The sequence below is a fragment of the Homalodisca vitripennis genome, chromosome 6, assembly GCF_021130785.1.
Source record: "Homalodisca vitripennis isolate AUS2020 chromosome 6, UT_GWSS_2.1, whole genome shotgun sequence".
NCBI lineage: Eukaryota > Metazoa > Arthropoda > Insecta > Hemiptera > Cicadellidae > Homalodisca > Homalodisca vitripennis.
This window is the reverse complement of record NC_060212.1, coordinates 74082501-74097368: the sequence shown is the minus strand read 5'-3', so window position 1 is coordinate 74097368 and position 14868 is coordinate 74082501. Positions and strand designations below refer to the sequence as shown.

Sequence of the window (14868 nt, the reverse complement as noted above, 5' to 3'; positions counted from 1 at the left end):
GTAACAGCTGTTTTTCACTCTTTTAGATATATGCCGAGTTTTTTAACACTGATATTTAAAAATGGCTGATTTATAATATTTTTTTAAAATTTAGTTATAATTTTTTTTGTAACAAAAATATTGTCTATAGTAACGAAAAAGCTCAGCATGTGTGTCTCTAGCATGAAAACTGTGTAATTATTTCAGTTTAAATTCTGTAGTTTCTGAGAATATGTTCTCTGTGTGAAAAAATAGATTTGTGCGAAACTAGAAAAAAGTAAAACTAAAGAGTTACATCACTTACATCAATACATTACTGTTTCATAAGGAGTATGTTGGTTTTATCCCTGCTCTAGCTTCTTCCTCTTAAGGTATCTTATACAGGGCTATAAAAATCGATTTACTTTCTTTTATAATAGCTTCAAGCAACTACTGTTCTTATATTTAAACAGGTTATTATATTTCCAGTTATTGCTTTGTTGAGTTTCACCATAATTTTTCATCTCTAGGGCAAAACCTGTGTTGATAAACTCGATAAAAACTTTATCAGAGCAACCCTCAAAAATTAATATCATCATAAAATAATGATTAAACCAACATATATATACTGACATGTTCACATTATAGTTTCAAAAATAAATTAAAAATGTTTACCTTCTGACTCCCTGCCTTAAAGAGGAAATTATTTTGTTATAATTTTCAAGTACAAGATACATATGGTAATCATTTTAAAACTGTTAAAATGAAAAATTATTTGAGGACAATTTTTATCACTCATGTAGCAAATTTGGTTTTCTAAGATTATATGTGTCCTAGGCCTTAATGAAGAGATTTGCAAGTTTCAGTATCTCGAGAAGTGCTTCGTCATTGATTATTGAATATTCTATCTGTCAATAATTTTTAAACAATCCGTTAAGTCATATTTACACTTTCTGTTCTAATCATTTAATTCATAAGGTTGGATGAAAAATGAATCAGCCGAGCTAAAATAATTCCAATTTTTTAACACTGGATTTGGTTGTAATTAATTTATTATGGATTAACCATGTTTTACCCTAAACTCTTGCAGTAATTATGTTTGTGCTTTGTTCAAACAAAAACTGGTGTCAAAATTTAAAAGATAAATATAACATTTTTTTATAAAATTTTCCTGTTGAGAAATTTTTTTATACAATTGTGATTATTGTTATTCATAAGAAAGTGTTTTTCTCATTCCGAGACGTTACAAAAGCCAGTAAACAAAATAAGTACTTATATGATAACTCTTTAATATTTTATAAAATCTTTAACTGCATAATGAATATCTTAATTATTAAGATATTCATTACACTTTTTTATAGATTTTATGACTTAGGAGCAGTACAAACCATACTGAACTAAAAAAAAAAAAGAAAGTGTTTCCAATAGTACAGTTTTGAGTGACACTCTACATGTATTTTATTTTTGTTGTGTTTGAAAATTTGCTTGTTAAAAGTACTTATATAAGTACAAGTACTTGTAACTTGCAATGTGTACCCTTTCAAAATAAAAATTTTATTAGTTGAACATTTTTTCTTTAAATTTTGTGTTTGTTTTGTTATTATATTTTATTGTTTGTAAACACATTAAATTATATTCGTTTCCATGAAACCTTTGTTGCATATAACCCCAGTGTTTCAATATTTTTGTTTCTTTTTTCTATATAAACATCTATATATTTTAAAATGTATATAGTTTAATAAAAACATATTTTAAACTTGTTTCCATGTCTTTTACCAGAGAATCTTTTTTGTAGTACGAATATTTATAAAGGTTGAGTTACTTATTGGATTTAAATACATATTGATGTATGTATTATAACAGTACACATTATAAATTAAGAATGTTATAAAATTATACAAAAACTTAAACGTAGCATTTTTTACAGGCGACAACTGTGCAACCTGCCTGTAGCCAGTCTGGAAATGCAACAGGCCTCTGGCTTCTGTCAGTGGGTCGTTTAACTCTCTGAGGCTTCTTATAAACAAAAGAACACTGGTGTTGAAGATTGATAAGAATTGTAAACTGTTCGTCTGTGATTGTGAATCTGTTTCCTGGTCATAAACCTGCAATTTCTCCAAGAACATGTGGTTGTGAGCTGATTTATTAAGATTAAAAAATGATTATGAGCTACCTTCTTTCTTTTATTATTTTGATTGTTAATTGAACATACGAGCTTGATTCAACTACTGCCCATCCTATAATAAGGGATTCATTTTACGATTAAATGTAACCACAAACAGTTCAGGAATATTGCTGACAGTTTTTATAAATTTTGTAAGGTATGTTATGTCTATACCTTAAATAAATACTTTTTTATAATTTTCTGGAAACAAATTTAGTGATATTTAAAAAAAATGAATTTATTTTTTCTTACTTTGTAAGTATTATCATTTATCTCATAATTCAAGCAGTATGTAAGAAACTCTTTTTAAAGATTTTAGTTTCTTTATTAACATTTAAGAAATTTAAGTGATCAATCTTTCAGCTGAAGGAAGAAGTTATTACAATACATACCTTCAATGCTTGGAACAGATGTATTTTATTCAGGAACCTTATCGTAATTGACTCTGTCAACTTAAATGTATATAGTGTAAATATATTATCATAGTTATGTTTTATTATTAAGTATAAATCTTTGTTATTACATTAGATTGTAAAGTGAAATAAACATATATTAGATGAACTTTTGTTCAACTGTAGTTTATTGTTTTACTTATTTAACAATGACATGTTGCCAAGAATAAATTTTAATAGTAGTAATATTTTACTCGCCTTCAATTTATCTTTGCTTTTTATTCACTTCCTATGCATACAACAATCACTGAATATGAACAATCAATTGTTTATATGGATTAGACATGTACTGGGTAGTTTGCCCACCTATTTACATGCTTACAGGAAAGTTATTGTTCTTTCCGGTAAATTATGCAGTAACTACACAAAGAGTTCACACTGGACCTTTTGTTTTGCTTAAGTAGAGAGAAAAAACTTTAATATTCAGTTATACTTTTTATGACAAAATATATCTTGCTATGTAATGAGAGGAACAGTCACTTAATGCTGTCTTATTTCCTGATGGGTGATGACCCAATTTCGTTACTATCACTTTAATGACATAATTACAGTTTATTACATTTTCTCAAACCATTAAAAATTCCTTTTGCAATTAAAATTAAGAACTCAGTACCTTGTAAATGTTTGTTTTCGTACTAATCTGAATGAAAGTGAGTTTGAAGTGTTGTTTCATTTTTAATGGTTGAATATTTAGTACCATAAGAAAATATATCAGATTTTGTTAAAGCTATATGTTGTTAATTTTGAACAAGCATAATAGTCTATGCTGTGAATTCCATGTCATACAACAGCAATACTCAAATCCTTCATTGTTACCTCATGCAGAACTTGGTATGTCCTTCCAGACAGCAAACTGGAAAGCCAGGCAAAGTTCAATTTAGTTTTGAAAAAAACTTTGATCAGGTGACCTCGGTTGCTTAGACTGATGGCATGGAAATGGGTGTTAGCAGGCAGAATGAATGGCTGAGTAAATGGGTTTAAAATGTTATGTAATATAATTATGTTATTTAGAAAATTAATATTTCAGTTTTATTGACGTGACAACGTCTTAAATTAGGTTGCGGCTCGGAGTCACTCATGAAAAAGTGTAATGCCCGGTAACGTTACGATGCCCGTCCAGTGGGTCCGCCGCACGGGATAAAGCAGATAACTGTGGGTCCGCCGCACGGGATAAAGCAGATAACTATGTTTATTCGTGAAAATGTGGAGTGCTTAGATTCGTCATTTACAACAACTACAACAATAAAGGTAAATAATTGTACACTGATATTTCATTATCGTAAACTATGATTGATTGATTAATTGTTAGATTGACACAAAAGTTGAGAAACTGAGTTTATAGGTTATGTCATACTATTGACAAATGTTGATAGTGTTAAGTAAATTATTAGTTTAAATCACTCTGCAATCAATCGTAATTCAGTCGATTGAGAAGAAACAGCGCGTATTGCTAGTCAAACATTTAAAATAACAAATTATAACCTCTAACCTGTCATAACAGTGCGACCAAACAAACGAACTAAACCGACCAATCACCACGCGCGGAGTTAGAATTTAACTGTGTTTAGCAAGAATTTCAAATTCCAATTTTAGTAAATGTTTTATTCAACTTTACCATTTACAATAACAAATTTTAATTAATTTCAAATTATGTACAATGTTTTAGTAAACAAAATATATTTCTATAGTTAAAATTTGTGCAATTCTTATTTTCATTCAATTCCTTGTTCCTATTGTGCAATTTAATAATATTCATATCAATAAATATTCTACAGAGAAAAAGACGTTGTCACGTAAAATCTTCGCCCGTAAAACCGACTTTACAGGCAACCATAATTTTTTTTATTATTTAAAAACAGTAGCCCGTTCTGAGTTAGTAAATATTTTTGCTGCAGTTATGTGTTTTTTAGTTGGGAGTTTTTAAAGATTCAATCTAAGAAAGGTTCATGCAATCCTAATTTTGTGTTTGTACTCACAAAGAAGTTATTCATTCAACCAATAGGGAGTGCTGATGGCCGAGCGGTCTAAGTCGTTGGACTTTGGGTCTGAGTTAGAGATAACGCAGGTTCAAATCCTGTCTGTGACCAATGCACTTTTTATCAGTACCATTGACCTTACTGAGAGTACTGTATCGACTCTCCCCCTTATTCTGTTTGATAAGATCCTCGCACAGGCCAGTGGCCCATGAGGGCGGACAGAATAAGGCTTAAAAGGGGATCGGCCTCTCCTTTTTTTTTAAACAAAAAAAAATAGTATATTACTAGCAGCTTCTTATAATAAAGAACAATGTTTGGTGAAGAAATACACATTTTGATTAGACAACCATTATTTTGAGTAGGTTTAATAGTGATTTTTGTGATCCAACCTTCTGGTGACCGTGCTGGGGGCCAACTCCAGAAAAGTTTTAGTTTAATATCTGAAAGATTCAAAAGGCTATGAGTGAATCTAATTAATCAAAAAAAATTACCACGAACAATGCTGAAATATTCCTTCTGTTTCCTGCTTCATCAACAGAAACTTTAATATAAATAAGCTGAAGAAGACTGTGTTGAAACTTGTCTGAGTGCTGCATCAATTAAATTTGTTACCTATATTAAGTGTTTTAAAAAGTTTAGTTAAAACTTCTAATAATAAATATTGGTCACTTTTTTATCCATTAAAGCCTCAAGATTACATTTAACCCTTAGCTGGCTATCCCCTATTATAGACGATTAAAAAATGCTGTGATAGCAGTTGTCTTTTAAAAAACATTCTTTTTCAAATGCATCTAACCAAACCAAAAAATGTTCCAATTTTCATAACCTTTTTTTAACCCTTAAAAAAAGCATTGTACAGCGTGTGTCTGACCGCCGTGTTCTAATGCCACCGTCACAAATTACAATGACCAACAGTCTTCGGTTGAAATAGTTCTACCGGTCAAATGAAGTTACAAGTTATACCAGTGTACCCTGTGAGTATATATATATATATATATATATATATATAGATTTCTCACTGTCTGTAACTGTTGTTTTTCATGTGAATGTGGTGTTTGTGTTCACACAAGTGTTTTGTTGTTTGGAAAAACAATAAATTTACTCATAAAACCTTACAACACATTTTTGTATTCAGGATAAAATTTTTGCTACAAGTAGGCTATTTTACATATTTGGTATAAATCTATTATTAGACTTACATGTTCAGGTTTTTAAAAAATGGTATTTTTAGAACCTGTAAAAAAGGTATTTATGTATTTTTTTGGCTTTGTAATCATATAAATTGATTTTGTGCATCTTTACAACAATAATTATATACTTAATGGAAAAAATTTAGTTTTAATTATTGCATTACTGAGCAACTATAAATTTCCAATTTGGGTTTTTTATATAACAATGTGAAAACTTTAATTTTACTAAAGTAATCCTCTATAACCTTATATTTTTGTTTGCGCAAGTGACAATTTCATGGGCATTAAAAAAGTATAAATGTCCAGTATTAAATATTTTTTTCTCCTATGCAGTCTGATTCTATATGTCTACAAAATATGGTATATAACACTTTATATATAAATTATATTTATTGTAGATTTTTCAAAAAGGTTTGTAAAACCCATGAAAACTGGTGGAAATTCTGAAAAGATGCTCTGGATCAAAATTATCTTTATTCAATTATTTCACACAGTGAACATAAATGGTATAATAGTATTAAAACATAAGTCAATTAGGTATAAAATTGTCAAAACATGGCATTATTATATATATTGTATTAAGGGGCCATTTTTAAGTGTTTTGTAGTTTATAAGCCTCTGTGGTTTTAATGAAATTTATTAATTTAACCCTTTGACGGCCACGGGCCGATATACTGGCTCTCGAATTTCTTTTCCGAAACGGCCGTGAGCCGAGATATCGGCATAGAAAAATCAGTTCGAAAACGGCATCGCGCCGAGAAATCGGCACCCTTCATTTGATTAAATTATTCCCTTACCTCTTTATTTTGGTTTGTAATATAATATCAAACGAAACGTAAACATATATCCTTTCAAATTATTATAATTATTATAAAATGTTTTTACTTTTTTTTGTTCAGTAGAAAGATGCAATTCAGAAGGCAGTGACGTGTCAAACAAGATGTTCGGTTCTCTTTGGTAGCAGCTGTTTGTTCGTTGTGGCTTTGTACACTTGGTTTTGTTCTTAGACGTTGTAATGTGAGGTTATGTTACATTTGCTGTAAAGTTTAGTAATGTTTCTTTTCTGGTTTACATTTAGCAATGAGTAACAAAAGACGTCGTGAAGCATCGCCTGTAAGTGAGGACACATTGTTTTCCTGTCTTCAAAATGCTAATGTAAGGACTATTAGTAATGACACTTCCAATTATGATCTCTTTTCTTCTGAAGACAGCACTAGTGACTTGGACGATACGGACGATGATCCTACGTTCGATCCTGCCAATTTAGGACCGTCTACATCACAAACCAGATTTGGTCTGCCCCTACAAACTAGGCCTAGATTTTTTGATGTGAGTTCTAGTTCTGATTCTGAGCAAAATGTTAGCTTAGGCCCTAGTGTAACAAATATTCCAAGGCCTAGAGGTAGGCCTAAGGGTAGTACTAATGCTACTCCTAATGATAGTGACTTAGCCTATTCTCCAGAAAGAATATGGGTTCCTGTCAGTGAAAATGATGATTCATCTATTAGGCCTAAACATGATTTTTCATTCAATGAGATTCCTGGTCCAAGACATTGCCCACCTCCAGACTCAGCTCCCATTATGTATGTGCTGCTTTTTCTCACTAATAACCTTATTGAAAATTTTGTTACCGAGACCAACCGCTATGCTCAAGATGCCATAAATAGTAGTGGAATGAACAGGGTATGGGAAAAAGTTTCTTTTGCGGAAATGAAAGCTTTCATAGCAGCAAATTTGAATATGGGACTGAATAAAAAACCTTCTATAGATATGTACTGGAGCTCTTCTTCTTCTCAGGTTACACCATGGTATTCTCGATTGTTCAGCAGAAATAGATTTGAAGATATTTTAAGATTTTTTCATATGGTTGACAATAAAAAATTGGCAAAACACGGTACCCCATATTATGACCCCACAGCAAAATTTCAGCCACTTGTAGACCATGCTAATAGAGTTTTCCGTCAATATTATATCCCTAACCAGCATCTAAGCATTGACGAGTCTCTAGTTGGAACCAAAAATCATACCCAACTATTGCAGTATATGCCTAACAAAAAGCACCACAAATGGGGGATCAAACTTTGGGTGCTGTGTGATTCCGTCTCAAATTATTGCTTAGCATTCTTTTGTTATAAAGGAGCTAAAAGCAATGAAGACCAGGAAAACATAAGAAAAAGAGGTCTAGCTTTTACTGTAGTTACAAAATTATTGGACATGGGGAACTATCTGAACAAGGCTTATCACTTGTATACTGATAACTTTTTCACGTCCATTCCTCTAATTGAATATTTATATTCAAAAATGACATTTGTAACAGGTACAATCAGGAAGAATAGGAGAGGAATCCCTGATGAATTGTTAGGAAAATACAAGGTAGGGGATAAAAGATACATGAGGAGTAAGGAAATTTTAGGTTTAGCTTATAGAGAGAAGTCATCTCAAAAAAGTCAGGTGATTCTTGTGTCTTCTGATAGCAAAGCTGCTAACGTACAAGTAAGCAAGAATAAGGGAACAAAAGTGGTAATAAAAACAAAACCAGACATGATCCACCAGTATAATAAATTTATGGGTGGGATCGACACCACGGACCAGATGTTATATTCATATCTTGACGAGAGGCGTACCGTAAAATATTGGCGTAAGATCACATTCAATATTTTGTCTAGAATGATTTTGAATTCTTATATTCTATACAAAATGAACTGCAAAGACAAACCTAAGTCACGTTTGAATTTCACAATAAATGTTATTGAGACACTTGCTCAAGACTGGCTAATTGCTAAGAACATTCCAGCTAATTTAGGAGGAGGTGATGGCCAAATGCCCCTTAGTCGGTTTGGAATGGATAAGATTCCTGAAAAGAAAGAAAAGAATTGCTGTGTCTGCAGTACAAAAAATCAAAGAAGGAGAACAAGACTGCATTGTTTAAAATGTACCAAAGGAGTACATGCAGAGTGTTTCCATAAACACAAATGTGCATAAAGAAGCACAAAAGACCGTGTAAATATTGTATATAGATTTGTTAACTATAATTATTACGAGGGCTGTTCAGAAAGTAACCTCCGGTTGGTCACAGTGCGGGTAGTGGAGGGGAGTAGCGCGCCATCTGTGCATTCACGCACTAAGCAGGTCAGTCGGCATCAAGCTGTAGTCGAGTGAACATCGTACCTGCGCTAGTTTAGTTTTTGTGGCAGTTTGAAATGTGTGCTGCAATAGAAAATACCGCCAAATGTGAAGTGCGTGCTGTTATACGGTTTTTTACAGCCAAAGGATACTCTGCAGCAGCTATTCATCGTGAGCTTTGTGCCGTGTACGGACCACAAGTTATGAGTGAAGGAGTTGTCCGTGAATGGGTACGTTTATTTAAAAGTGGACGAGAAAACGTTCATGATGAAGAGAGGAGTGGTAGACCATCCTTGGTGACTGACGAACTCGTTCAGACAGTTGATGCAAAAGTTCGTGAAAATCGACGTTTCACAATGGCCATCCACCTTACAGCCCAGATCTGGCGCCAAGCGACTATCACCTCTTCATGCATATGAAGAAATGGCTCGGGTCCCAGCGGTTTGATGACGACGAAGAGCTCAAAGATGCGGTCACAGGCTGGCTCAAGGCACAGGCGGGTGATTTTTATGCAGAAGGAATTTCAAAGCTTGTGAAGAGATACGATAAGTGCCTCAATCGTGATGGAGACTATGTCGAAAAATAGTGCAAAGATGTAGTTGTAAGATGTATATATTAAAATATTTTTACTTAACTTGGTGTATTTTTTTCAATCGACCGGAGGTTACTTTCTGAACAGCCCTCGTATTACTATACATTTTTAAATGTTCATGTATAAAGTGTTTGAAGACAATTGTGTAAACAAGAGAAAACTATAAGGTGACCATTGTACAGTAATTCACATGGCCTATGGACAAACAAGAAGTTACAAGGTAAACACTTGTTATACCAAAATTTCATGTTGATTCGCATGGTGTGCTGTGTTGTAGTTTTCTATAAAAATATTTCTAAAAACTTTATTTCTGAAGATATCCATATGATTTTTTCTATACTTGTTTGAAAATATGTATACTTTCTTATAATAATAATGGTTTCCTTGAAATAATTTTTTTTATCCTAGTTGTCACCAATCAAACACAAAAAATAAAAAAAACATCCTAATTTTTTGAAAAAAATAAATAAAAATAATAATAATAAAAAAGTTTAATTGTTACAAAAATATATTTTGATGCTTTTATATATACTACTAAATAAAACAAAACAAACATCACTAAGATACTACTATTTATAGATGAGTTACACCAGTGTTTGTAGGAGTGTGTCAAAAGTGCCATTTTGAGGCTGGCCTTTTTGGCAAGTAATCTGGATATAATGGCTGGGGTGTTTAGAAGTACAAATGAATTTATGGCTTGGCCTTCAAAGGGTTAAAGTACAAGTTGTTATGTGTTGTGATTTAATTTAGAAAAGTACAGTATTTTACTAGTGAAAAATCTATAAGTTTATGTTTTTAACAAATTTGTTCAGTAAATATTTATAATTAAAAGTGTACTTACATTGCACGTTCTGTTACATATGTTTTGTTTGAGCACATATATTGAACTTGCAGAGAGTGGATGTTTTGTATAGAGCAACTGTTATGAAGAGTTATTCCTTTTGAAAACTTTTTACTGACTATAAAATAAATTAAATAAATACAATTGAATAAATAAAATAGAACTATTTTATTTCAGCTATAACTGGTTATTCTGCCAACATCAAGCTAAAACTTGCCAAAACAGCTGATTGCCAATATTATTCAGTTAGTGATTTAATCTATTTTACAACTGATCACTCTGACTCATCTGGCCATAGACTGGTGACAACAATCAAACCCATATAACATTGACCTTGAACATATAAAACAGGTTCATTCTTAAACTACTTTCTGACAATATTATCACTTGTTAGATTTTTACTAATTAACTTTGCTTGTACATATATTTTATAAAAGGAGGAAATATTATTGAATAATATTACATATTTTATATAATTAACTGAAAATTAATACTACAACTATACTAAAATTAATACTATAACTATATTTGATATAATTGGTCAAATATAATTTTTAAGTTATTGAGTTTTTTTTAATGGACCTATAAATTAAATCTAAGCACTTACGTACTATAACACAGTAAACTGATTATAAACCAATTTAATAAATATATTGGTACTATTGATAATACATTTTACCCTGTGACAGTGATATATTTTACTCTCTGACAATAGACATATTGCAGTCTGACAATTTTACATTATCTTCAATCTGAATAACATCCAAGCTAATATGGACCAAGTTAAAATTACAAATATTTGTAAGTTTTGCGGAAAAGCTGCCAAGTCTGGATCAATATACTGTAATGGTGCTTGCAGAAGTTGGATACATTTCACGTGTATAGGTATGAAATATAGTGAAGTTAAGCACTTATCAAAGGATCTGCTGTCACAATGGAAATGTTTTAAATGTTCTTTGAGTGATGAGGACATTGACAACTTCAGGCAGCAGCCTTCAACATAGCATGACAATCCATTGCTCATGGGCATTATACAAGTATGTACTCTTTGTGACAACACAACACAGACCAATGAAGAAATGGTTTTGTTTAATGGTAAGTGCGCTTCTTGGTACCACAGAGTATGTATGGGGATGTCTTTGGAACATTATAAGGACATTTGTAAAAGCCCTAGCAACACTTGGATTTGTCCTACCTGTAACCCAAATGTATTTTCTCAAAGCTTTATTACACAGAAACAAATAAATTGTCAGCTCATTTCGGAATTGTGCGATAAATCACTAGATGAGCTCCAAATAGAACTTTCTTCTTATAATACAACACAGGCTACCGATGAGGACTTGTTACACAAGTCAGCATAGATTGGGTCTAAGCTCCTTGCACAAAATGAGGAGCTTAACAAAGAAAACTATAAGTTGATTTTTGCATTACAATCAAAGGAAGCTTAACTAGAAGATCTTAAGAAAATGAATAATTTATTAATCAGTAAGCTGGAGAAACTATTTTCTGAACTTGATGTTTCTTTGAAACAAGTAGAGAAGGAGAAATCTATAAGAAATATGCTGCAACAAAACTTTGAAGAGCATGACAATGAACAACGTCGTATCATTACATCATGTGAACTAAAGATCACTGCTCTTGAGAAAAAACTTTCTTGTTTAACAAAAAGTTCCAATGATGCTTTAGAAATTTGTTGTGCTAAGACTCCTCTAGAAACTAATGGGCCAAATAACCAAGTAATTAAAACAAATGCAGCTGGGGAAGAATTGACATCACTAAGTGGAAGATTGTCATCCTTGGAAGAACAGCTGAAGACTTTGAACACAAGGGTTATATCGGTGGAAGACAAATTGACAGTGAACAATCCAGAGGAGATGACCATTTTAATTAATGGATTGAAGGCTTTGGATCTTAGAGTAACAACTTTGGAATATTCCCCTTCCTATCAAGAAACAAGAGTATCCTTACATGAAAGTGAAAATAAGTCTGACACCTTTCAAAATATAGATCAGTGTTCTACACACACTATGAATCTCTACACTGTTGTGGATTCTCTAACTTCCACTCATAACTTTAAATTAAATTTTTAAAAAAACCTCCCATTTCTGCAAAGCTACTGAAAGCTGGACAGACAACAGAAGAATTTTTTAATGAAAATATTGATGACTTCATCAATCACTGCACATCAAATAATATTTTAGAAAATAACAGCTTCAAACCACATGTTTCCCTTTCATCACCCATACTGCTAACAAGAAATAGTATTCCAGGAACTAAAAACCACATTCCTCACTCCAAAATTGTTTCTCACATGGAGGTACAGCAAGGTTTTTTAGAAGAGGGTCCAAACATAAAGGGAAAAATCAATTTTTTTAAAAACCAATTGATTTGCAGAACTTTTACAAAATCAAGCAGAAAAATGGCAGGAATTTGACAATCTTACATCAAAATGTGGACAGAGTTGGGAATAAAATGGAAAAGTTGAATCATCTTCTTTTTTCTCTCCACCCTGACATTCTAGTAATCACAGAGCATGGGCAAAGCAACGAGAATATTCTAAACACAAGATTTCTGAACTACACAATTGTTTCTGCATTTAGCAGGATAAACACATCAAAGGGAGGAGTTGTTGTTTATAAGCATAGCAGTCTTTCCAATAAAGTAAATGCACTAGATATCGAACATTTCAGCATTCCCTTGGTATGTGAAGTCTCTGCAATTGCAATCAAAGTTAATAAGAAGGAACAACTGTACGTGCTGGGTGTTTATAGACCTCCCAGGCAGGATAAAGAGTCTTTTTATCTTGCTCTCCAGACACTTACATCCATTTTTGAATCATGGCCTGCTCAATGCCTTAAACTCATTGTTGGAGATTTCAATGTTGATTGCCTAAAAACTTCTAGTGATTCAAAGACACTAAATGAGCTCCTGATTAGTTTTGATATTGTAAGGATTTTGCTGCCACCTACAAGAATTACCTGTGACACAAGCTCTTCCATCGATATAGTTTGCATATCCTCGGCCTTCAGGGATGATATTAATGTTCAGATAATTCCTGCAGCTATTTCGGATCACACGGAACAACTTTGCAGTTTGGAGTTTGAAGCGGCCATGACTAAACCAACTTCATCCACACGTCGGCACTACAATGATGAGAGTTTGGGGATTCTGAAAATGCTTCTTGCTACTCAAGACTGGACACAGGTTTTTGAGACAGCCCTGACAGAAGAAGCTTATGATGTCTTTCTTTATATATTGACAGCATCCCTTAACGAAGCATGCCCCTTGAGAAAATCTCGTGAAAGACCTATCTCTTCAGTAAAACACAAGTATGATACTGAAGTAACAAATCTGAAAGAGCAATTTCTGCAGGCCCAGAACAGGTACTTGTTTCATGGTATAGAAGAAGATAAGAGGAGAGCAAATCACCTTAAAAAAACTTATGACTTGAAACTAAAGTCTTTAAGACAGCAAGCAAGTACAGACTATCTTGACAGATCTGTTAATAAAAACAAAGCTCTCTGGACACTGGTAAACAGTGAAAGGAAAAGGAAAGCCTCCAATACCTCATACTTAGACCATATCATGATTTCTAATTCAAAAATTGAGGACACTACAGAAATTGCTAACAGATTTAATAAATTTTTTACTTCTATGGCAGATGAAACACTAAAAATTAATCTTCTGGAAAAATCTGCAGTAAGAAAAATATTTCCTCTGAATGTAAGGATACCTCTAAATGTGTTACATCCTACTTCTGAAAGAGAATTGAAAATAATAATATCAAATATGAAATCCAAACCCTCTGCTGGTCTAGATGAGTACTCTTCTATGATGATTAAATACTGCATGGAGGAGTTACTTCCACCCTTACTTCACATCGTAAACCTCAGTTTGAGTGAGGGTTGTTTCCCAAGTAAGCTGAAAACTGCAAAGGTCATACCCTTGCACAAAAAAGGAAAAATGGATGACATGGGGAACTACAGACCAATATCGCTAATACCAACCTTTGCAAAAATAATAGAGAAGGTTGTTCTTGTAAGAATTTTCGAACATCTGAGGATAAACAACATTGATTTATCAAGTCAACATGGTTTTCTTTGCAATAGATCAACCTCAACTGCTTTGGTGGATCTTGTTGAATTGATCTTAGAGAAACTTGAAGAAGGAGATAATGTCATAAGCATCCATCTAGATATGAGTAAGGCATTTGATTGTCTTAGCCACAAGCTTATTTTAGATAAACTTGGACATCTCGGCTTTGAAGGAACGGCATGGAATTGGTTCAGAAGTTATCTGGAGGGTCGTGAACAGCTGGTGGAATTGAAGGAATCTAGGAATGGAGCAACATCTACAGTAAGATCTACCAAACTTCCCATTACCAGAGGAGTACCCCAGGGGTCTGTCCTGGGCCCGGTGATGTTCATACTTTTCAGTTTTGACCTCCCTTATTTTACAGAACAATACTGTCGAATCGTGATGTATGCTGACGACTCTGTCCTTGTGACTTCATCAAGGGTTGTGGAGGATCTTGAAGTGCAGACATACATAGCCTTCAACATGGCTCTTGAC

The 14868-nt window shown here is 32.8% G+C and overlaps 1 protein-coding gene across 2 annotated transcripts in view; it reads left to right on the top strand.

Moving 5' to 3' along the window:
- Positions 1-2778, top strand: part of LOC124364464 (fl(2)d-associated complex component-like) — a 65635-nt gene extending 62857 nt beyond the window's left edge. For both annotated transcript variants that reach the window (XM_046819973.1, XM_046819972.1), the window contains exon 19: positions 1886-2778. In XM_046819973.1, coding sequence (XP_046675929.1) covers positions 1886-1961 — 76 coding nt within the window. In that variant the 3' untranslated portion in view covers positions 1962-2778. The remainder of the gene's footprint in view (positions 1-1885) is intronic.
- The last annotated feature ends 12090 nt before the right edge of the window (positions 2779-14868 follow it).